We start from the raw sequence: 25,249 nt of genomic DNA, 5'->3' as shown, positions 1-25,249 counted from the left end.
CCCCCTTCTCCTCCTCCTTCCCTCCCCCCCCCCATTCTTCCCTCCCCTCTTCTCCCCGCGCAATGCCTCTCCTTCCCCTTCCCTCCCACCCTCCCCTCTCCCTCCTCCTCCTCACACACGGGCTCCTACCTGAGTGTTCGTGTCTCCCTTTTGTCCTAGAACAGAGAGAGCGCAGGGGTTAGTGACAGAAGGACATCTGGGAGGGAAAGATCGATTTAAAAAACAAAGCATTCACCCCACTCAACATGGCGGCCGGCTGGGGCCAGAATGCTTGGCGCTTTCACAAAGGGCACAGGGCAGTAGGTCACAGGTCAATCAGGGGCCTCCGGACTGACCTCCAGTCTCTCGGCCAAATGGCCCCAACCTCTTCAGTCGTCTTCCCCCCACCATCCCACCTCCCCCCCCAATCAAACTCCAAGGCCACTAGATAGCGGTCAAGGCCCGATTACACACCCGCCCTCACCCAAGAGACGCGGAGGTCAGCTATAAACCCTGCTTCCCTAACTCAGGGGAAAAGGGGAAGTGCAGTGAGACCTGGGTGTCCTTGTGCACCAGTCGCTGAAGGTAAGCATGCAGGTGCAGCAGGCGGTTAAGGCGGCAAATGGTATGTTGGCCTTCGTAGCGAGAGGGTTTGAGTACAGGAACAAGGATGTCTTGCTGCAGTTGTACAGGGCCTTGGTGAGACCGCACCTTGAGTATTGTGTGCAGTTCTGGTCGCCTTATCTGAGGAAAGATGTTCTTGCCATGGAGAGAGTGCAGTGAAGATTCACCAGACTGATACCTGGGATGGCAGGAATGACGTATGAAGAGAGATTGGGTCGATTGGGCTTGTACTCGCTGGAGTTTAGAAGAATGAGAGGGGATCTCAATGAAACTTATAAAATTCTAACAGGACTAGACAGACTGGATGCAGGAAGGATGTTCCCGATGGCCGGGGAGTCCAGAACCAGGGGTCACAGTCTAAGGATAAGGGGTAAGCCATTTAGGACTGAGATGAGGAGGAATTTCTTCACCCAGAGAGTGGTGAACCTGTGGAATTCTCTACCACAGAGGGCGGTGGAGGCCAGTTCATTAAATATATTCAAGAAGGAGTTAGATATATTTCTTAAGGTATAAAGGGATCAAGGGATATGGGGAGAAAGCAGGGACAGGGTACTGAATTTGGATGATCAGCCATGATCTCATTGAATGGCGGAGCAGGCTCGAGGGGCCGAATGGCCTACTCCTGCTCCTATCTTCTATGTTTCTATGTTTCACCACAGGCCTTTCCTGATCTGTGTCTGTTTATGTGGGGCTGGGGCTGGATTTGGAGCAGTTCATGAGCGATCAGCCCATTACCGAGGGAGGCGCGACTCACCTTTGTTCCGTTTCCTGCTCCTGATGCACAACGTTAAACCAGCCAGAAAAACACACAGGCACACAATGGTCATCGTAATAACAATCACCAGTAAATAAGAATCTGAAAATCAAAGAACAAAATTCTCAGGGCAGGTACAGCACGGGTTAGATACAGAGTAAAGCTCCCTCTACACTGTCCCATCAAACACTCCCAGGGCAGGTACAGCACGGGTTAGATACAGAGTAAAGCTCCCTCTACACTGTCCCATCAAACACTCCCAGGGCAGGTACAGCACGGGTTAGATACAGAGTAAAGCTCACTCTACACTGCCCCATCAAACACTCCCAGGGCAGGTACAGCACGGGTTAGATACAGAGTAAAGCTCCCTCTACACTGTCCCATCAAACACTCCCAGGGCAGGTATAGCACGGGTTAGATACAGAGTAAAGCTCCCTCTACACTGTCCCATCAAACACTCCCAGGGCAGGTACCGCCCGGGTTAGATACAGAGTAAAGCTCCCTCTACACTGTCCCATCAAACACTCCCAGGGCAGGTACAGCACGGGGTTAGATACAGAGTAAAGCTCCCTCTACACTGTCCCATCAAACACTCCCAGGGCAGGTACAGCACGGGTTAGATACAGAGTAAAGCTCCTTCTACACTGTCCCCATCAAACACTCCCAGGGCAGGTACAGCACGGGTTAGATACAGAGTAAAGCTCCCTCTACACTGTCCCATCAAACACTCCCGGGGCAGGTACAGCACAGGTTAGATACAGAGTAAAGCTCCCTCTACACTGTCCCATCAAACACTCCCAGGGCAGGTACAGCACGGGTTAGATATAGAGTAAAGCTCCCTCTACACTGTCCCATCAAACACTCTCAGGGCAGGTACAGCACGGGTTAGATACAGAGTAAAGCTCCCTCTACACTGTCCCATCAAACACTCTCAGGGCAGGTACAGCACGGGTTAGATACAGAGTAAAGCACCCTCTACACTGTCCCATCAAACACTCTCAGGGCAGGTACAGCACGGGTTAGATACAGAGTAAAGCTACCTCTACACTGTCCCATCAAACACTCCCGGGGCAGGTACAGCACGGGTTACATAAACACTAACTCTCTCTGTTATGCTGTTAATTCGAGTCAGGGTACACATGGCTTGGACAAGATCATTTCACCTTATTGAAGGGATTGTCACCCTCCCTCTGTCTAGGGGCAGGATGTGACCCCAGGTCACCAGTGGGGTGAAAGGTCAAACCTCCAGCTTCAAGCTGGAACGTAGACGCTAACTGCAAACACATTTTGGCATGACCTTTGGCCTTCATCCGCCAATAGGCAAGGCCAAGACTTGCACGACCCAATCTGCCACTGAGGTGTCTGGGAGAGACGCCTGCACGGTAAGAGCACGCAAAGAAGGAGATACTCACTGTTCGGAGGAGGGTCCTCGGGTTTGGGGAGCTTGTCAATCGTTGACTTCGCCGTGGTAAGGGGCGGGGGCCTGGTCGGTGTCAGTTTGGGGTCCTCACACACCGCATCCGATTCAGGTGATCCGGCTCGCCTCTCAATCAGTCGATGGGCTGTGCAGCTGGGGGCAGGAGGGAGACAGAGAGGGGGGGGAGTGAGGGCAGGTGGCGAGGGGGCGAAGAGAGAGAGAGACAGACAGAGATTGAAGGAAAGATGGGAGAACATTATTAGCATTCATTTTGAAGGGAAATGAGAAGTTGGGATTGATTTTTTGAAACAACAGGTTCCAGGGAACACTGCACTGTCGGAGGGCCAGTACTGAAGGAGTGCCGCACTGTCGGAGGGGCTGTACTGAGGGAGCGCCGCACTGTCAGAGGGGCAGTACTGAGGAAGCGCTGCACTGTCAGAGGGGCAGTACTGAGGGAGCGCTGCACTGTGGGAGGGGCAGTACTGAGGGAGCGCCGCACTGTCAGAGGGGCAGTACTGAGGGAGTGCCACACTGTCGGAGGGGCTGTACTGAGGGAGTGCCGCACTGTCGGAGGGGCAGAACTGAGGGAGCGCCGCACTGTCGGAGGGGCAGTACTGAGGGAGCGCTGCACTGTTGGATGTATCATCATTCAGATTTTAAAGCGAGGTCCCGTATCAATGTTCAGGGGGGATGTTACTATCCCCATGGATACTATTGGAAGAGCAGGGGAGATCTCCCCAGAGTTCTAATGTTATTGCAATCCCCTCTCACCAGTCCCTGAACATCCCCATCAAAGCCCATCCCTCTAGTCCCCTAACTCTCCCATCGAAGCCCATCCCTCCAGTCCCCTAACTCTCCCATCGAAGCCCATCCCTCTAGTCCCCTAACTCTCCCATCGAAGCCCATTCGTCTCATCCCCTAACTCTCCCATCGAAGCCCATCCCTCCAGTCCCCTAACTCTCCCATCGAAGCCCATCCCTCTCGTCCCCTAACTCTCCCATCGAAGCCCATCCCTCCAGTCCCCTAACTCTCCCATCGAAGCCCATCCCTCTTGTAAAGTCTGTGAGTTGTTTAGTTAATTAATACACAGGCTACCAGAGTAACTTAAAACAGGACTTTACTATTCGAAGGTCAGGGCGAATCTGCCAAATAAATCCTGACACAGCACTTATATACCGGTGTGGTCACCGTTGGTATTACAGTATACAGAAGCCAACAAAGTAGTGCCACACCTAAAATAGTTCTCTTAAAGGTGAACGGTTACATACAATGGTTTCCTTAAAGGTAGACGGATACATACACTACAATCCTCCCTTTTTAGCTTACAACATACTTAGTCCCCCATTAAACATAACATATATTCAACTTCATGTAAAACAATTCACAGGTATAATCTATGCAGGAAACAGTTCACAGATTCAGTCTCTGCGGGAACAGTTCACAGATTCAGTCTCTGGTCTTGACTCGGTCCGAACAACATCTCTGTGGTGTAGCCGGTTCACATTGCTAGCGTGACTCATCCAATAGTCTTTCCCTTGGCTTAACAGCTTGAACTTCCGTCCTGCTGAACCAGCAGTGCTGACTTTTACAAACAGCTGGACTGCCTTGGTAATTTTTCCTACTTGCCAACTGATTTGGCTCCCTTCGTAGGGCCCACATACATGATCTGGTAGAAGTGATAATGATTTAGATGGTTATCACCTTCTGCTTCGTCTTTTTCTTTTCTGCTTCTTGGAGGCTCTTGGGGCTCCCTTATCAGCTGCCAGCTGTAGCGCCACCATCTCCCTATGTTCCTTAGACTTTAAGTGCTTCATCCTGATTTCTGCACTTTGGGAGTTTTCATCACAAGCTGGGCAGACCAAGTCCTCGTAATATTCCGTGTCACTCAACAGGTCATGGTAATATTCGGTGTCGTCCTGAGCTAGTCTAGCGAGAGGGCCTGCTACTTCTTCCTTACCCAACTGGACGTTAGCCGACTGTTGTTCCCTCCCTAGACATCTTTCCTGAAGAGACTTCTTCATGCGTTCATATTCATCCCGCTCTTCCTGGGTTTCCTGCAAATCCTTCACTAATGACCTCATTTGTGATTTCAACACTTCCCCTTCCATCGGGGATTGATTGATCGGGCTATTCAATCCTTCTACTGGAGCAGCTGTTTCAACATTCTGTTGTTCACATAGATGTGATTCAGCGTACTTTTGGCATCCCAGTAAAATCTGTGTTGCAACCTCAGCTATTTCCATAACTTTTGAGAGCTCCGAACTCCTTCCCTTTGAAGATTGAAGCTCGTGTTCAGATTGTTCCCATTGCAGAGTCTTGTCCCTCAGCATATGAAGGAGTTGGCTGACCGTTAACTCTTCCACGGGAACACTGTGGATCAGAGTCTTCTCCATTTCATCCACCTTTTCCTCCAATGCTTTCACCTTCTTTTCCTCTTGTACTTTGGTTTTCAGCGCTCGGAGAAGTTGCGCCTTGATGCTCTCTAGCTCATGTTCAGGGGCCATTCTTACAGTCTCTGTGTTTCTTACAGTTTCCTTTTCTTCCACTGAAAGGATTCCCAGTTGAATCTGTTCTTCAAGTTGTTGAACCTCGGTCATTGCCGCCTCATATTTGTCTTGGGTTTCCTTCAATATTTTTATGAGTTCTTGGACATCTTGTCTTTCATGTTCTGCCATGTCTTTCACCTCTAATTTCTCATCTATGGATGGAACTTCTACCGATGAGTCTGTCTTGGCCTTGAGCTCATCAAGAATTTCCTGCAGCCTTTGGACTTCTTGCTCATGTTCAACCTTTAGTTGCTCATATGCTTCTACTGAAACTAGCTTTTCGGAGGTTGCCGAGTTAATCCCCTCCAGGATTGTAGCCTGGGCCTGTTCATACTGTTCCTTCAACTTCTCAAACTCTGCTTGTAAGGAGTCGTAGAGAAGAACGGGAATAAAATCCTGGCTTCCTGAAGATTCCTCTTCATTTGCTCCTTCCTGCAAATATTCTAACTCCTGAACATCATAAGGGAGATGTGATCGGTGATTGGTCACGATGGCTCTATGGTCGCTCTCTGCTTGAGCCAGCAGGTTCTGTTGTCTTTCCAGACTCTCCCATTCGGTGTCATAGAACTTTTTCATTGTTTTCATCTCTTGTTCGAGACGGTAACTCACTTGTTCTACTTGCTGTCGTAATTTGAAATAAAGTTGAGTCCGAGCTCGGTGTTCGTCAGTCATGGATATGTCCGTAAACTGAACAGACTCAGAATTCTCTGTCAAACTATGTTGTCGTTGTTCGGTGGAGTTCTGTTCTGAAACTTTGTTCTTCTCTGGAGCATAAGCCTTTATGCATGCCTTCGTTCTTCCAACCTTAGTCGGCAAGTCCATTTTAGCCTTGTCTTTCATATTTGGGTTGGTCTTATCGTCATCCGTTTCAGAATCTGAGCTGATTGTCTGCACCGAGTCCTCACTCGTTATGGCTTTTAGATAGTGCCATTCCATGTCTATTTTCTTGATCCACTCCCGTCCCAGAAGTGGTGGTCCTCCCTCAGGTAGTACGTATAAGTTCATTCTTGGGTGTTCTTTACCCCCATCTCTCACCTTGACTCTTATCTTCCCCATGGGGTATACTTTATGCCCCGTGTATGTCTGCAATACGAACTTGGTATCTCTTAAGGGTATATGTGAGAATAGCCGGTGGTAATCCCTTCGATTTATGACTGATAGAGCTGATCCAGTGTCCAACTCCATTTTCACTTGGACTCCAGCTATTTTTAGCATGACCCAGATAGTTTGTAGGTCAGCTTCCTTACTCACATTGTGAATTCTCAGACTGCCCAGCTCCTGGCCGTTTGGGTCTGAGTCCGAATTCTGTTCGTCTGAACTCTTCTCAGCCACCTTGTGTACCTTGTTGTACTTTTCCTGTGATGGCTTCCTTTGGTTGTTGGTCTTCTTCCCTGACCGGCATACCTTAGCTATGTGACCCAGTTTGCCACATTTCCTACATTCCTGGTTCTTAAACCAGCATTGGTTCTGGTCGTGTGTGGTCTTCCCACAACGATAGCATTTTGTTGTACTCGAGGTAATTTGATCCACACTGAGTGCCGCTGCCTTTAGCTGCATTTCCGCAGTTCCCTTCGCTGCGGCTTCGTGCGATGCTGCAATAAGGACAGCCCTGTCAAGTGTAAGGTCGTTCTCTTCGAGTAGTCGCTTTTGCGTTCCTTCCTTTGACAACCCGCACACGAACTTGTCTCGCAATGCCTCTGTCAGATTCCCTCCAAACTGGCAGTGTTTCGCTAGTCTACGCAGTTCGACCAAGTATTCTGCGTTGCTTTCGTCTTTCCTTTGCGTTCTCACATAGAATTTGAATCGTTCCGCCAACATCAACGGTGTGGGGTTCAAGTGATCCTTCAGAACAGTCACAATATCATCGAAAGTCTGATCCGCCGGTTTAGCTGGTGATAGTAGATGCTTCAAGAGCCCGTATGTCTTCGCGCCCATCGAGTTTAGCAAGGTTATAGCTTTGTCATCTTCTTCTATTTTATTGGCCTCACCATAGATCTCAATGCGTTCCACATACGTGGCCCAGTCTTCTACCTCGGAATTAAAATCGTTGATGTTACCACGCTTAGGCATCTTCCTCTCTTCCTGATAACACCACGAATTATTTCTTTAAATTTCCTTTTTTTTTTCTTCAAGATGGCGGTTCCCGCGAAAATGGCGGTTTCCCGCGCTTATCTTCTCTCCCCGCCCACTTCAATGGCGGTTCCCCGCTTCTGTCTTCTTCTCCGCCTAATGGCGGCTTCCCGCGTTTCTTCCCCTGGCGGGAGGGGTACACTTTCCCCGCGGGCGACGGCCGCTGGCTTTCAGGTTCACAGCCTGCGCGTTGGCTTCAGTGCTTTCCCTTTTCTCGGCAGGGCAACCGGCGCTGGGTACACCCCGTTGACGGCAAACAGTTTCAGCCGCTGGGCTGGCTCTCGCTCAGTTCCCCTTGCTCGGGCTCTGTCTCTCTCCCGCTCGCTCGGCTCTACCGGCGCTGGGTACACCCCGTTGACGGAGAACAGTTTCAGCCGCTGGACTGGCTCTCGCTCAGTCTCCCTTGGTCGGCTCTGCCTCTCCCGCTCGCTCGGCTCCCAATCGCGCCTCCCAGCCCTCTCGCAGTCCGGTGCTTCCCTCCCCGGCTGCGGCTGAGTTTTTATATCTTCCCGCGCCTACGCTCCCGGTCGCAGCACTTCGTGGCTTCGGTCGCTGCCCGGCCTTTTTCGCCGGTCGCGGTCTAGCTGTCTCACGACGCCGTTGCGTCCCCAGCCTGTCTGTACCGCGGCTTCCTTGCTCCACGCTGCCCCAGTCTCAGCGCCTCTGGGCCCGACTTCTGTCCGGCTCCTTTCCCCCTCGACCGTGGTCGAGTGCACCGCCCTTATCCTCCGGTTATTCTTTTTACTTTTCCCTTACTCACAGTCACCATGGCCGGCTTGCTTCTCGTGCTGATCGGCTCACTCCTCACCGTGGCAGAAGGGACAGTCAGTACCTGTTGCTGATGGAAGTCTTTGTCTCTGAATTCTTCCTCCTTTCCAGCTCTGCAGACTCGAGTTTTCTCCCAGCAGAATGACGAGGGCGGGTGCCTCTTCTCGACGCTCGTTAACTGCTTCGGAAGTATTGTTGCCGCAGGGTACGATCGGACTCGTCGCCACTGTAAAGTCTGTGAGTTGTTTAGTTAATTAATACACAGACTACCAGAGTAACTTAAAACAGGACTTTACTATTCGAAGGTCAGGGCGAATCTGCCAAATAAATCCTGACACAGCACTTATATACCGGTGTGGTCACCGTCGGTATTACAGTATACAGAAGCCAACAAAGTAGTGCCACACCTAAAATAGTTCTCTTAAAGGTGAACGGTTACATACAATGGTTTCCTTAAAGGTAGACGGATACATACACGACACCTCTAGTCCCCTAACGCTCCCATCGAAGCCCATCCCTCCAGTCCACTAACTCTCCCATCGTAGCCCATCCCTCTAGTCCCCTAACTCTCCCATCGAAGCCCATCCCTCTAGTCCCCTAACTCTCCCATCGAAGCACATCCCTCTAGTCCCCTAACTCTCCCATCGAAGCCCATCCCTCTCATCCCCTAACACTCCCATCGAAGCCCATCCCTCTAGTCCCCTAACTCTCCCATCGAAGCCCATCCCTCTAGTCCCCTAACTCTCCCATCAAAGCCCATCCCTCTCGTCCCCTAACTCTCCCATCGAAGCCCATCCCTCTAGTCCCCTCACTCTCCCATCGAAGCCCGTCCCTCTAGTCCCGAGTCGCCCATCGAAGCCCATCCCTCTAGTCCCCTAACTCTCCCATCGAAGCCCATCCCTCTAGTCCCCTAACTCTCCCATCGAAGCCCATCCCTCCAGTCCCCTAACTCTCCCATCGAATCCCATCCCTCCAGTCCCCTAACTCTCCCATCGAAGCCCATCCCTCTCGTGCCCTAACTCTCCCATCGAAGCCCATCCCTCCAGTCCCCTCACTCTCCCATCGAAGCCCGTCCCTCTAGTCCCGAGTCGCCCATCGAAGCCCATCCCTCTAGTCCCCTAACTCTACCATCGAAGCCCATCCCTCTAGTCCCCTAACTCTCCCATCCCTCGAGTCCCCTACCTCTCCCATCGAAGCCCATCCCTCTAGTCCCCTCACTCTCCCATCGAAGCCCATCCCTCTAGTCCCCTAACTATCCCTTCGAAGCCAATCCCTCTAGTCCCCTAATTCTCATATCGAAGCACATTCCTCTAGTCCCCTAACCCTCCCATCGAATCCCATCCCTCTAGTCCCCTAACCCTCCCATCGAAGCCCATCCCTCTATTCCGCTAACTCTGCCATCGAAGCCCATCCCTCTGGTCCCCTAACCCTCCCATCGAAGCCCATCCCTCTGGTCCCCTAACCCTCCCATCGAAGCCCATCCCTCTGGTCCCCTAACCCTCCCATCGAAGCCCATCCCTCTGGTCCCCTAACCCTCCCATCGAAGCCCATCCCTCTGGTCCCCTAACTCTCCCATCGAAGCCCATCCCTCTGGTCCCCTAACCCTCCCATCGAAGCCCATCCCTCTGGTCCCCTAACTCTCCCATCGAAGCCCATCCCTCTAGTCACCTAACTGTCCCATCGAAGCCCATCCCTCCAGTCCCCTAACTCTCCCATCGAAGCCCACTCTTCTAGTCCCCTAACTCTCTCATCGAAGCCCATCCCGCTAAACCCCTAACTCCCCCATCGAAGCCCATCCCTCTAGTCCCCCAACTCTCCCATCGAAGCCCGTCCCTCTAAACCCCTAATGCAAGCCCAATCAAAACCTCCTGTCATCTCCAAAGCTTTAACTTGACCTCAACCTCCCCTCTGTCCAAAGAGGACAATGCCCCAGCTTCTTCAGCTTTCCTGCAAATTGATATAGTCCATAATATACGCTCTGTCCACAGCGTTCAACTTACTTCTCATGTCGTCGACATTTCTCCAGCGACATCTGCTTCTGGAATGTTCCGGGAGGGCAGACTCTGCACTTGGTGTCTTCCTTAGGAGTCCCTGTAACATAACAGATACCCGGGAGTGAGTTACAGGCTGGAATCTAATCGAGGGGTTCGGGGGGTTTATATATAGAATAACAGATACCCGGGAGTGAGTTACAGGCTGGAATCTAATCGAGGGGTTTGGGCACGATCTGTGGGGCGGATGGGTGGGGGACAGTTGGCGGGCGTTACCTGGTATTGCCACCTCATGCCCGGGAGGGCAGGGCGAGTGTGCCTCGCACTCTGTGCAGTCCGTCTCCTCAGCGCAATGATACCCGCTGCGACATTCACACTTGGTTTTCACTGTGGTTGAGCAGTTGATGCCCACGACCAACCCCCTGCCTGAGGCAAACAAGAATGACGAAATATTTAATCACTGATTTATCCTTTCTCTCCCTCGGTCAAAATCTCCGCCGGGGACGCTCTCCCCACACCCGTCCCGACATTGGACAATGGAAGCAAGGCTTTCCCAGCATTCCTAGCGGCCGCGCAATTCCCCCCGTCAAATCCACAGGCCCCTTGGTTCCTTAGCAACGGCAATAGGCCCCCCGATCCTGTTACTTAGGAACAGGAGGAGCCCATTCAGCCCCTCGAGCCTGTTACACAGGAGCAGGAGGAGGCCATTCAGCCCCTCGAGCCTGTTACACAGGAGCAGGAGGAGGCCATTCAGCCCCTCGAGCCTGTTACACAGGAACAGGAGGAGGCCGTTCAGCCCCTCGAGCCTGTTACACAGGAGCAGGAGGAGGCCATTCAGCCCCTCGAGCCTGTTACACAGGAGCAGGAGGAGGCCATTCAGCCCCTCGAGCCGGTTACACAGGAACAGGAGGAGGCCATTCAGCCCCTCGAGTCTGTTACACAGGAACAGGAGGAGGCCATTCAGCCCCTCGAGCCGGTTACACAGGGACAGGAGGAGGCCATTCAGCCCCTCGAGCCTGTTACACAGGAGCAGGAGGAGGCCATTCAGCCCCTCGAGCCTGTTACACAGGAACAGGAGGAGGCCGTTCAGCCCCTCGAGCCTGTTACACAGGAGCAGGAGGAGGCCATTCAGCCCCTCGAGCCTGTTACACAGGAGCAGGAGGAGGCCATTCAGCCCCTCGAGCCGGTTACACAGGAGCAGGAGGAGGCCATTCAGCACCTCGAGCCTGTTGCACCATTCAGTCAGTTCACGGCTGATGTGTATCTCAAGTCCATCGACCCGCCTTTGCTCCACATCCCTGGATAGCCTTAACCAACAAAAAAACTGTACAAAGTGTCCAGACTCACGCTGATCGCAGGTTTGGCACAGCTTGCACTCTTTGATGTAGTTCCAATATTCAGTGTACTCTCCCGGAGGACAGGGCTTACAGGAAGTGTCCATCTCTCGTGTACATCTCCGCGCAGCGTAGTATCCTAGAAAGACAAACCAAATGCTGATATCACGTCACACAATCAGGACACCAAAAGGAGAACTATCCAGGAGCAGACAATAGTCCCCTCAACCCTACTTCACACACAGCCAGTGTACACTCTCCCCTACCATGGACTCTACCCACCCATTTAATCTCCTCCCACAGCCCATGTACACTCTCCCCTATCATGGAATCTACCCACCCATTTAATCTCCTCCCACAGCCATGTACACTCTCCCCTATCATGGACTCTACCCACCCATTTAATCTCCTCCCACAGCCCATGTACACTCTCCGCTATCATGGACTCTACCCACCCATTTAATCTCCTCCCACAGCCCATGTACACTCTCCCCTATCATGGACTCTACCCACCCATTCAATCTCCTCCCACAGCCCATGTACACTCTCCCCTATCATGGACTCTACCCACCCATTCAATCTCCTCCCACAGCCCATGTACACTCTCCCCTACCATGGACTCTACCCACCCATTTAATCTCCTCCCACAGCCCATGGACACTCTCCCCTATCATGGACTCTACCCACCCATTCAATCTCCTCCCACAGCCCATGTACACTCTCCCCCATCATGGACTCTACCCACCCATTTAATCTCCTCCCAAAGCCCATGTACACTCTCCCCTACCATGGACTCTACCCACCCATTTAATCTCCTCCCACAGCCCATGTGCACTCTCCCCCATCATGGACTCTACCCACCCATTTAATCTCCTCCCACAGCCCATGTACACTCTCCCCTACCATGGACTCTACCCACCCATTTAATCTCCTCCCACAGCCCATGTACACTCTCCCCCATCATGGACTCTACCCACCCATTGAATCTCCTCCCACAGCCCATGTACACTCTCCCCCATCATGGACTCTACCCACCCATTTAATCTCCTCCCACAGCCCATGTACACTCTCCCCTATCATGGACTCTACCCACCCATTTAATCTCCTCCCACAGCCCATGGACACTCTCCCCTATCATGGACTCTACCCACCCATTTAATCTCCTCCCACAGCCCATGTACACTCTCCCCTATCATGGACTCTACCCACCCATTTAATCTCCTCCCACAGCCCATGTACACTCTCCCCTATCATGGACTCTACCCACCCATTTAATCTCCTCCCACAGCCCATGTACACTCGCCCCTATCATGGACTCGACCCACCCATTCAGTCTCCTCCCACAGCCCATGTACACTCTCCCCTATCATGGACTCTACCCACACATTTAATCTCCTCCCACAGCCCATGTACACTCTCCACTATCATGGAATCTACCCACCCATTTAATCTCCTCCCACATCCATGTACACTCTCCCATATCATGGACTCTACCCACCCATTCAATCTCCTCCCACAGCCCATGTACACTCTCCCCTATCATGGACTCTACCCACCCATTCAATCTCCTCCCACAGACCATGTACACTCTCCCCTATCATGGACTCTACCCACCCATTTAATCTCCTCCCACAGCCCATGTACACTCTCCCCTATCATGGACTCGACCCGCCCATTTAATCTCCTCCCACAACCCATGTACACTCTCCCCTACAATGGACTCTACCCACCCATTTAATCTCCTCCCACAACCCATGTACACTCTCCCCTACAATGGACTCTACCCACCCATTTAATCTCCTCCCACAGCCCATTTACACTCTCCCCCATCCGTCGTATCGAAGCCTACCCCTCTAGTCCCCTAACCCTCCCATCGAAGCCCATCCCTCTCGTCCCCTAACTCTACCATTGAAGCCCATCCCTCTAGTCCCCTAACCCTCCCATCGAAGCCCATGCCCCTAATCCCCCCGTGCATGGGCTGGATTTGAGCCTTCCGACTTTCACTTTGACTCCTGGACGACCTCAGTGACACTTGTGATGCGGTTCCCTACCTGGACGGCACTTCCTACAGCAGACTCGGAGGTTTTGCTCATAGTAGTCGGTCATGTCGTGACATGTGCCCCCCTGGGGGATGTAAGGTTCGGAGCTGGTCACCTGTAGGGGGAGGGGTGCGGGGTCGGAGAGAGGAAGGGTCAGGGGTTAGTTACGGTTCATCAATTGAAGGGGGTTACTGAGTGACCCCCCCACACCTGGCTCTATCTCCAGCCTGACCGCATCCACACACACAGTCAGCCAACCTCGAGCCTGTTACTTAGGAACAGGAGGAGGCCAGTCAGCCAACCTTGAGCCTGTTACACAGGAACAGGAGGAGGCCATTCAGCCCCTTGAGCCTGATACACAGGAACAGGAGGAGGCCATTCAGCCAACCTCGAACCTGTTACATAGGAACAGGAGGAGGCCATTCAGCCCCTTGAGCCTGTTACATAGGAACAGGAGGAGGCCATTCAGCTCCACAAGCCTGTTACACAGCAACAGGAGGAGGCCATTCAGCCAACCTCGAACCCGTTACATAGGAGCAGGAGTCGGCCCTTTGGCCCCTCGAGCCTGCTCCGCCATTCAATAAGATCATGGCTGATCTTCTACCTCATCTCCACTTTCCTGCACAATCCCTGTATCCCTTTATTCCCTTAATATTCAAAAATCTATCGATCTCTGTCTTGAATATACTCAACGACTGAGCCTCCACAGCCCCCTGGGGTAGAGAATTCCAAAGATTCACCGCCCTCTGAGTGAAGAAATTTCTCATCTCAGTCCTAAATGACCGACCCCTTATTCTGAGACTGTGACCCCTGGTTCTAGACTCCCCAGCCAGGGGAAACATCCTCCCTGCATCTACCCTGTCAAGCCCTGTAAGAATTTTGTATGTTTCAATGAGATCCCCTCTCATTCTTCTAAACTCTAGAGAATATAGGCCTGGTCTACTCAATCTGTCCTCATAGGACAATCCCCCCATCCCAGGAACCAGTCTGGTGAACCTTCGTTGCACTCCCTCTGTGGCAAGTATATCCTTCCTTAGGTAAGGAGACCAAAACTGTCCACAATACTCCAGGTGTGGTCTCACCAAGGCCCTATATAACTGCAGTAAGACGTCTTTACTCTTATACTCAAATCCTCTTGTAATAAAGGCCAACATAGCATTGGTTTTCCTAATTGCTTGCTGTACCTGCATGTTAACCTTCAGTGATTCGTGTACAAGGACACCCAGGTCTCTCTGAACACCAACATTCCCCAATCTCTCACCAATCATTCATTCTGGTCATTCTGCGCTGCACTCCCTCCAAGGCCAATATATCCTTCCTGAGGAGCAGTGCCCAGAACTGAACACAGTTACTGCAGATGGGCTCTAACCAAAGCTTGACGCAACTGTAGCATAACCTCTGACTCTTTGCAATCCAGCCCTCTTAAGACGGGGGAACAGGAGGCGGCCATTAGCCTTTCTAATTAATTTTTGTACACGTCCGCTAGATTTTAACACTAAACTCGAGGGCGCAAGTTGGTCCTCAGGCCTGTCGCCAATCCCCGGGACGGCGTAGCGTCCCGCACCACCTCAGGTAACCGTAACCCCGGCTCGGTGCGGCCTACTCGAGCTGGAGACGGAGCCTGGGCCTTTCCTGGCCTGTGTGGCTCCGCGGGTATACTCCTCAAACGCTCTCCTGGGAAAGGAAGGATTCTCCCCCTAACCCCCCGGAGATCAAGAAAAGAAAAGCAGGAAGATGCCGGCAGCCCTGTTGTGAACAAAGCAAAGGAATGTCAAACTTGTCATGGCTCCCTGGTTACCCTGGCAACGGGGCCTGCTGAACATTCCAGCCTCATTCCCACACAAACCAGCTCGGCCTGCTCCCCTTAGTGTCAACAGCACAGAAAATCATTGCCTTTCACTCTCGATTAGATTCCAGCGTGTAACTCACTCTCGGGTATTTGTTATTCTGTGGCAGAACCACTGAATGGCTCTGGCTAACTGTATATAATTCTCCTTAACGATGTTCTAACACCAGCCTAAACCTGTACCATTGTGCTAGGCATTACTGTGTTTTGTACATAGAGTTTGCATGTACGGGGCGTGGCCCCTTGAAGAGCGCGGGAAAACGCGGTGACGTCACGTCGCAAACCACGGGGCTGCCCAGTCAGTCCTCGTGACATCACCGTTGAGTAAAGACCTGTTTGATTGTTCTCTTTATTGATCTCCGTTATTCGTAGGAATTCGTTAATTCCTACATTGGTGACCCCGTTTTTGTGAACGTTTTCACAGAAGAGCACAGCATGGAAGCAAACGCCGTTTCGCTAAAGCTACCGCAGTTCTGGGAGCAGCAAGCGCCCTCGTGGTTTATTCAGGTCGAGGCCCAGTTCGCCCTGAGGAACATCGATGCAGATCAGACCAAGTATCTTTACGTGGTCTCCGCACTCGACATCTCTACCGCCTCTCGGATCGTCAGCCTCCGCGAAAACCCTCCAACGGAGCGCAAGTATAAAACCCTCAAAGCGCGATTACAGCAGGTTTTCGAGCTCACAAAATCAGAGCGCGCCCGTCGATTACTCGCTATGCCTGGGCTCGGGGACTCCAAGCCTTCAGAGTTGATGAGCCAAATGCTCACACTCCTGGGCTCAGAACGGGAATGTTTCCTATTCCGCGAGATTTTCCTCCGCCAACTGCCTGAACAGGTACAAGCTGCCGTGGCCAGATCTGAAACTGAAGACTGCGCAACACTCGCTGCGGAGGCTGACAAAATTTTCGCTGTAACTCGGCAGTACTGCGCCGCCACGAGGCACCCATCCTCCGCAGACACCGCCCCAGCTCGTCCGCCTGCTGGGCTGTGTTTCTACCATGCGCAGTTCGGCGCGAAAGCGAAGCGTTGCCGCCCTCCCTGCAGTTTTCCCCAAAAAAAACAACGACTGACACTGCAACCACCGAGGAACGGGTCTAACGGGCACCCCGCGGCTGCGATGGCGATCGGCAACGCGGGAAAAGTGCTCTTCATCACTGATACCCTCTCCGGTCGTCGTTTTCTGTGCGACACCGGAGCGCAGTGCAGCATTTTACCCGCGTCCGCCCTCGATGTGCAGACGGGGAATCACGGCCCCGCCCTTGAAGCGGCCAATGGCGGAACAATTCGGACCTTCGGCAGACGGCGAGTGGAGTTGTGCCTCGGGGGGCAACGTTTTCACTGGGAGTTTGTTACGGCCAAAGTTTCCCAGCCCCTCCTCGGCGCAGATTTCCTGTGCGCCAACAGCCTCCTGGTCGACGTTCGGAACCGGCGGCTGATCAACGCAGCAACTTTTAATTCTCTTCCGTGTTACCGCAGTAACACTACGTCACGCACCGTCTCCTGTGCGTTCCCGACTGCTGACGAGTTCGCTCGCCTGCTCAGCGAATTCCCCGACCTGACAAGACCCACGTTCTCCTCCACAGCCACGAAACACGGTGTGGAACACCACATCACCACCAACGGCCCCCCGGTCTACGCGCGGGCCCGGCGCCTGGAACCTGGCAAGCTGGCGGTCGCAAAGGCGGAGTTCGCCACCATGGAACGGTTAGGGATTATTCACCGGTCGAATAGTCCCTGGTCTTCCCCCCTCCATATCGTCCCGAAGCCTGGCGGCGGGTGGCGGCCATGTGGCGACTATCGACGACTAAACAACGCCACCACTCCTGATCGGTACCCGAACCCCCATATCCAGGATTTCTCTGCCCATTTGGCAGGGAACACCGTGTTCTCAAAAGTCGACCTCGTCCGGGGCTACCACCAGGTGCCAGTGCACCCACAAGACGTCCAGAAGACCGCAGTCATCACCCCATTCGGCCTCTTCGAGTTTTTACGGATGCCGTTTGGGTTAAAGAACGCCGCCCAGGCTTTCCAACGCCTGATGGACTCCGTGCTGCGGGACCTCAAGTTCCTCTTCGTCTACCTGGACGATATTCTAATTGCCAGTCCTACTAAGGAAGAACATACCTGTCACCTACGCACCCTTTTTCGACGCCTCAGCCAACACGGCCTGATTATCAACCCGGACAAGTGTCAGTTTGGCCTGCGCCAAATTGACTTCCTGGGGCATCGCGTCACCTCAGAGGGAGCGGTTCCTTTACCTTCGAAGGTAGAGGCGGTGACAGCCTTTCCACACCCGCAGAACATAAAGGCCCTGCAGGAATTCCTAGGCATGGTAAACTTTTACCACCGTTTCGTGCCTCAGGCGGCACTACTCATGAGGGCCTCGTACAGGGGCTGCAAGGGCAAGACTGGCAAGAACCCGGTAGACTGGACGGATAACATGGCCCGAGCGTTCGCCGACACCAAAAGCGCCTTCGCCAACGCGATTATGCTGGCGCACCCGCTGCCAGGAGCCACCATCGCCCTCACCACCGACACGTCGGACTACGCAGTCGGTGCCGTGCAACAGCAGTGGGTGAACGGGACGTGGCAGCCGGTGGCATTCTTCAGCCGTCAACGACAGCAGAACGAGCGAGCATACAACACGTTCGACCGGGAGTTGCTCGCCCTTTTTCTGGCCATCCGCCATTTTCGGTTCCTTCTGGAAGGACGTCCTTTCACCGCTTTTGTGGACCATAAGCCGCTGACCTTTGCAATGTCCAAGACCACCGAACCGTGGTCAATTCGACAGCAGCGTCAACTGACCTACATATCTGAATTCACCACGGATATACAGCACGTGGCCTGTAAGGACAACCTGGTGGCAGACTGCCTCTCCCGCGCGGTCGTCAATACGGTTCATTTGGGCATCGACTACGCCCTTATGGCAGCGGACCAAGCCTCAGACCCGGAAGTCCAAGCTTACCGAATGGCCATCACTGGCCTCCAGTTGGCCGACGTCAAGTTCCATTCGGCAGGTACCACGCTGTTGTGTGACATCTCCGTACAGGATCCTCGCCCTGTCGTGCCGGGCGTCTGGCGCCGCAAAGTGTTCGACGCCATACATGGGTCGTCACACCCTGGAATGAAGGCCTCTCAGAAACTGATGTCAGCGAAATTTGTATGGCATGGCATGCATAAAGATGTCCGCGACTGGGCCAAAACCTGCGTGGTCTGCCAAAAGGCCAAGGTACAGCGCCACATCAAAGCTCCGTTGGCCGCCTTCACAGTTCCGGAGCGACGTTTTGACCACGTCAACGTGGACCTGGTAGGACCACTCCCACCTACCATGGTTTTTCACACATCCTGACCATGGTTGACCGCACCACCAGATGGCCGGAGGCGGTCCCCCTGTCATCCACTACTTTGGCGGACGTGGCCAGGGCGTTCATTTCCTCCTGGATCGCCCGTTTCGGAGTGCCCGCAGATATTTCATCGGACAGGGGACCGCAGTTTTCCTCCGAACTCTGGAATGCAGTGGCCCAAGGACTCGGTGTCAAATAACACCGCACCACAGCCGACCACCCACAGGCGAATGGCCTCTGCGAACGCTTCCACCGGTCAATGAAAGCCGCCCTGAGGGCCAGCCTCCAGGACGCTGGATGGGCAGACAAGCTACCGTGGGTCCTGTTGGGCCTTTGCACGGCCCCCAAAGTAGACCTTCACTCTTCATCAGCGGAGCTTGTGTATGGTCAGCCGCTGCGGGTCCCAGGGGACTTCCTACCAACATCGACGGAGCAATGGTCCGCGTCTGCCCAGCTTGCTAGTCACCAAGAGGCGGCCAGATGTTTCGCACCGGTGCCCACTTCACACCACGGGCCGCAGAGGTCACACGTTCCCACGGAGCTTCACAAGGCTGAGTACGTTTTTATTCGCCATGACGCACATAGGGATCCGCTCAAGGCCCCATATACCAGTCCCTTCTGCGTGTTGGAAGCAGGGGACAAAACCTTCACGGTAGATGCCGGTGGTAAACCGGACCACATTTCGGTCGACCGCTTAAAGCCAGCACATTTGGACCTCGACCGCCCCGTCGAGACAGCACAACCACCGAGACGGGGTCGGCCACCCATCGTCACTACGGCAGACCAAGTGCGACCGCCCGCCAGACCGCCGGCCGCCCAACAGCCTCCGCCTCAAGAGTACAGGAGTCATTCTGACAGGCTTGTCAAACCCCCTCACCGTTTGACTTTGTCCGTTAAAGCGAATTCTGGGGGGGCGCATGTGGCAGAACCACTGAATGACTCTGGCTAACTGTACATAATTCTCTTCAACGATGTTCTAACACCAGCCTAAACCTGTACCATTGTGTTAGGCATTACTGTGTTTTGTATATAGAGTTTGCATGTACGGGGCGTGGCCCCTTTAAGAGCGCGAGAAACTGCGATGATGTCACGTCACAAACCACGGGACTGCCCAGTCAGTCCTCGTGGCATCTCCGTTGAGTAAAGGCCTGTTTGATTGTTCTCTTGTGTCGATCTCCGTTATTCGTAGGAATTCATTAATTCCTACATTATTCTATATATAAACCCCCCGAACCCGTCGATTAGATTCCAGCCTGTAACTCACTCCCGGGTATCTGTTATTCTATATATAAACCCCCCGAACCCCTCGATTAGATTCCAGCCTGTAACTCACTCCCGGGTATCTGTTATTCTATATATAAACCCCCGAACTCCTCGATTAGATTCCAGCCTGTAACTCACTCCCGGGTATCTGTTATTTCTATAAATAAACCCCCCGAACCCCTCGATTAGATTCCAGTCTGTAACTCACTCCTGGGTATCTGTTATTTCTATAAATAAACCCCCGAACCCCTCGATTAGATTCCAGCCTGTAACTCACTCCCTGGTATTTGTTATTCTATATATAAACCCCCCGAACCCCTCGATTAGATTCCAGCCTGTAACTCACTCCCGGGTATCTGTTATTCTATATATAAACCCCCCGAACCCCTCGATTAGATTCCAGCCTGTAACTCATTCCCGAGTATCTGTTATTCTAGATATAAACCCCCCGAACCCCTCGATTAGATTCCAGCCTGTAACTCACTCCCGGGTATCTGTTATTCTAGATATAAACCCCCTGAACCCCTCGATTAGATTCCAGCCTGTAACTCACTCCCGGGTATCTGTTATTCTATATATAAACCCCCCAAAACCCTCGATTAGATTCCAGCCTGTAACTCATTCCCGGGTATCTGTTATTCTATATATAAACACCCCCGAACCCCTCGATTAGATTCCAGCCTGTAACTCACTCCCGGGTATCTGTTATTCTATATATAAACCCCCCGAACCCCTCGATTAGATTCCAGCCTGTAACTCACTCCCGGGTATCTGTTATTCTATATATAAATCCCCCCCGAACCCCTCGATTAGATTCCAGGCTGTAACTCACTCCCGGGTATCTGTTATTCTATATATAAACCCCCCGAACCCCTCGATTAGATTCCAGCCTGTAACTCACTCCCGGGTATCTGTTATTCTATATATAAACCCCCCGAACCCCTCGATTAGATTCCAGCCTGTAACTCACTCCCGGGTATCTGTTATTCTATATATAAACTCCCCGAACCCCTCGATTAGATTCCAGCCTGTAACTCACTCCCGGATATCTGTTATTCTATATATAAACCCCCCGAACCCCTCGATTAGATTCCAGCCTGTAACTCACTCCCGGGTATCTGTTATTCTATATATAAACCCCCCGAACCCCTCGATTAGATTCCAGCCTGTAACTCACTCCCGGGTATCGGTTATTGTATATATAAACCCCCCGAACCCCTCGATTAGATTCCAGCCTGTAACTCACTCCCAGGTATCTGTTATTCTATATATAAACCCCCCGCACCCCTCGATTAGATTCCAGCCTGTAACTCACTCCCGGGTATCTGTTATTCTATATATAAACCCCCCGAACCCCGCGATTAGATTCCAGCCTGTAACTCACTCCCGGGTATCTGTTATTCTATATATAAACCCCCCGAACCCCCCGATTAGATTCCAGCCTGTAACTCATTCCCGGGTATCTGTTATTCTATATATAAACCCCCCGAACCCCGCGATTAGATTCCAGCCTGTAACTCATTCCCGGGCATCTGTTATTCTATATATAAACCCCCCGAACCCCTCGATTAGATTCCAGCCTGTAACTCACTCCCGGGTATCTGTTATTCTATATATAAACCCCCCGAACCCCTCGATTAGATTCCAGCCTGTAACTCATTCCCGGGTATCTGTTATTCTATATATAAACCCCCCGAACCCCTCGATTAGATTCCAGCCTGTAACTCACTCCCGGGGATCTGTTATTCTATATATAAACCCCCCGAACCCCTCGATTAGATTCCAGCCTGTAACTCACTCCCGGGTATTTGTTATTCTATATATAAACCCCCCCCCCGAACCCCTCGATTAGATTCCAGCCTGTAACTCACTCCCGGGTATCTGTTATTCTATATATAAACCCCTGAACCCCTCGATTAGATTCCAGCCTGTAACTCACTCCCGGGGATCTGTTATTCTATATATAAACCCCCCGAACCCCTCGATTAGATTCCAGCCTGTAACTCACTCCCGGGTATTTGTTATTCTATATATAAACCCCCCGAACACCTCGATTAGATTCCAGCCTGTAACTCACTCCCGGGTATCTGTACCTGAGGAGGAAATGCTCGTCATCACTTCCTCCCCTCTGTGCATTGATGGGGCAGACCTCGAGGCCTCACGGTCTACAGCGAGGCATCCCACCGCTGTTGAGTGTCATTACAGATGAAAAGGGTCATCCTCGTATGAACTCCCGTTCCCCCCGCCCCCAACTCGAGTCCTCTTTTCTCTCTCAGACACAGAGCGGCCTGTGGCAAATTGCCTCCATTTTGTAATTTTTTTGGTCACTTCACACGACAGGAAACTTAGCGGCAATTCTCATAAAACCGAGAGGCGCAGAGATAAGCCTCGCTACAGCCCTCAGTCAGCACTTAACAGTATTCATGATGTAACTGGGACAAAGCAGGCTGCAGGTGACCTTGAAAAATCTTATAAGTAGGCCACAAAGCCTGCCTGTGGTTAGTGCGGTTGCTATGCAGCAATATTGGAGGCCTACAGATTTACTAACTATTCATCTTCCGCACTGACCTACATCCGAGGGAGTTTGTTATCAAACTTTGGTTCCCATACCCAAAAAATGGGTTAGATACAGATTAAAGCTCTCTCTACACTGTCCCATCAAACGCTCTAAGGGCAGTTACAGCACGGGTTAGATACAGAGTAAAGCTCCCTCTACACTGTCCCATCAAACGCTCTAAGGGCAGTTACAGCACGGGTTAGATACAGAGTAAAGCTCCCTCTACACTGTCCCATCAACACTCCCAGGGCAGTTACAGCACGGGTTAGAGACAGAGTAAAGCTCCCTCTACACTGTCCCATCAACCATCCCAGGGCAGGTACAGCACGGGTTAGATACAGAGTAAAGCTCCCTCTACACTGTCCCATCAAACATCCCAGGGCAGGTACAGCATGGGGTAGATACAGAGTAAAGCTCCCTCTACACTGTCCCATCAAACATCCCAGGGCAGGTACAGCGCGGGTTAGATACAGAGTAAAGCTCCCTCTACACTGTCCCATCAAACACTCCCAGGGCAGGTACAGTACGGGTTAGATACAGAGTAAAGCTTCCTCTACACTGTCCCATCAAACACTCCCAGGGCAGGTACAGCATAGGTTAGGTACAGAGTAAAGCTCCCTCTACACTGCCCCATCAAACACTCCCAGGGCAGGTACAGCACGGGGTTAGAAACAGAGTAAAGCTCCTTCTACACTGTCCCATCAAACACTCCCAGGGCAGGTACAGCACGGGTTAGATACAGAGTAAAGCTCCCTCTACACTGTCCCATCAAACACTCCCAGGGCAGGTACAGCATGGGTTAGATACAGAGTAAAGCTCCCTCTACACTGTCCCATCAAACACTCCCAGGGCAGGTACAGCATGGGGTTAGATACAGAGTAAAGCTCCCTCTACACTGTCCCATCAAACACTCCCAGGGCAGGTACAGCACGGGGTTAGATACAGAGTAAAGCTCCCTCTACACTGTCCCATCAAACACTCCCAGGGCAGGTACAGCACGGGTTAGATACAGAGTAAAGCTCCTTCTACACTGTCCCATCAAACACTCCCAGGGCAGGTACAGCATGGGGTTAGATACAGAGTAAATGGGTAAATGGCGATATACGTGCGATGCTAAAAGCACGGTCCATTGCATTCAACTCTGGGGACATGGACGAGTACAAGAAATCAAGGTACGACCTCAGAAAAACCATCAAAAATGCAAAAAGACAATACACGGACAAAGTGGAGTCACACTATCATAACTCAGATTCACGAAGGATGTGGAGTGGACTACAATCTATTACAGACTACAAAGGGAAACCCAACTGTGTCATGCCCAGCAATGCCTCCCTCCCGGATGAGCTTAACACTTTTTACGCTCGGTTTGAGGCCAACAACAACTGGCCTGTTACAAGGGCGCCCGCGGCTCAGGACGACCGGGTCTTCTCAATCTCCGTGGCTGACGTGAGCAAGACCTTTAAGAGAGTGAACACCCACAAAGCACCCGGTCCAGATGGAATCCCTGGGCGTGTCCTGAGAGCATGCGCTGATCAGCTGGCAGCCGTGTTTACGGATATAGTCAACCGTTCACTGTACCAGTGTGTAGTCCCCACCCGCTTCAAGATGACATCGGTTATTCCAGTCCCCAAAAAAACAAAAGTAACCTGTTTAAACGACTACCGCCCCATAGCACTCACTTCGGTCATCATGAAGTGCTTTGAGAGGCTGGTCAAAACCCACATCAACCCCTTACTAACAGACACACTGGACCCACTCCAATTTGCCTACTGGCCAAACAGATCTCGGGATGATGCCATCGCCACTGTACTGCACACTGCCTTATCACACCTGGATAAGAGGAACACCTATGTGAGAATGTTGTTCATTGATTATAGTTCAGCATTCAATACCATTATCCCCTCCAGGCTTGTCAACAAGCTCAGTGAGCTAGGACTAAACACCTCCCTATGCAACTGGATCCTGGACTTCCTGACGGGCAGACCGCAGGTAGTGAAAATAGGCAGAAACACCTCCTCTACACGGATCCTGAACACGGGAGCTCCCCAGGGTTGTGCGCTCAGCCCCCCTTCTGTACTCCCTGTTTACCCACGATTGCGTGGCCACGCACAACTCCAACTCCACCATCAAGTTTGCTGATGACACTACCGTTGTAGGCCTGATCACAGATGGCGACGAGACAGGCTAGAGGGAGGAGGTAAGAGCCCTAGGAGAATGGTGCAAGTACAACAACCTCTCCCTCAACATCAGCAAAACAAAGGAGATGATCGTGGACTACAGGAAGCGGCAGGGGGAGGGACACACCCCAATCTACATCGAAGGGGCTGAGGTGGAGAGGGTCAGCAGCTTCAAATTCCTGGGTGTATTCATTACGGAGGACTAAACGTGGTCCCATCACATCGACGTTGTAACCAAGAAGGCATGCCAACGCCTGTTCTTCCTCAGGAGACTGAAGAAATTTGGAATGGCCCCCCAGATTCTCACCAACTTCTACCGGAGCACCATCAAGAGTATCCTGTCCGGCTGCATCACTACCTGGTATGGCAACTGCACCGCCATAGACCGCAAAGCTCTACAGATGGTGGTGAAATCTGCACAACATACTATAAGAATTAAACTACCTGCTGTCCAGGATATCTACCCCGAGAGGTGCCGGGG

The 25,249-nt window shown here is 52.2% G+C and overlaps 1 protein-coding gene across 1 annotated transcript in view; it reads right to left on the bottom strand.

Moving 5' to 3' along the window:
- Positions 1–111: 111 nt before the first annotated feature.
- Positions 112–25,249, bottom strand: part of LOC147091601 (tumor necrosis factor receptor superfamily member 3-like) — a 41,756-nt gene continuing 16,618 nt past the window's right edge. Inside the window, exons 2-8 of the mRNA XM_085976828.1 lie at positions 13,595–13,697; positions 11,557–11,682; positions 10,486–10,635; positions 10,219–10,309; positions 2,770–2,927; positions 1,358–1,459; positions 112–155 (exon numbers count right to left, since the gene is read on the bottom strand). Coding sequence (XP_085832954.1) covers positions 112–155; positions 1,358–1,459; positions 2,770–2,927; positions 10,219–10,309; positions 10,486–10,635; positions 11,557–11,682; positions 13,595–13,697 — 774 coding nt within the window. The remainder of the gene's footprint in view (positions 156–1,357; positions 1,460–2,769; positions 2,928–10,218; positions 10,310–10,485; positions 10,636–11,556; positions 11,683–13,594; positions 13,698–25,249) is intronic.

The sequence above is a fragment of the Somniosus microcephalus genome, unplaced genomic scaffold (assembly GCF_052327205.1).
Source record: "Somniosus microcephalus isolate GS21.2 unplaced genomic scaffold, FLI_Smic_1.0 unresolved_chr3, whole genome shotgun sequence".
Taxonomy (NCBI): Eukaryota; Metazoa; Chordata; class Chondrichthyes; order Squaliformes; family Somniosidae; genus Somniosus; species Somniosus microcephalus.
Note: the sequence above shows the minus strand (reverse complement) of the source record. Positions and strands in the feature narration are given on the sequence as shown.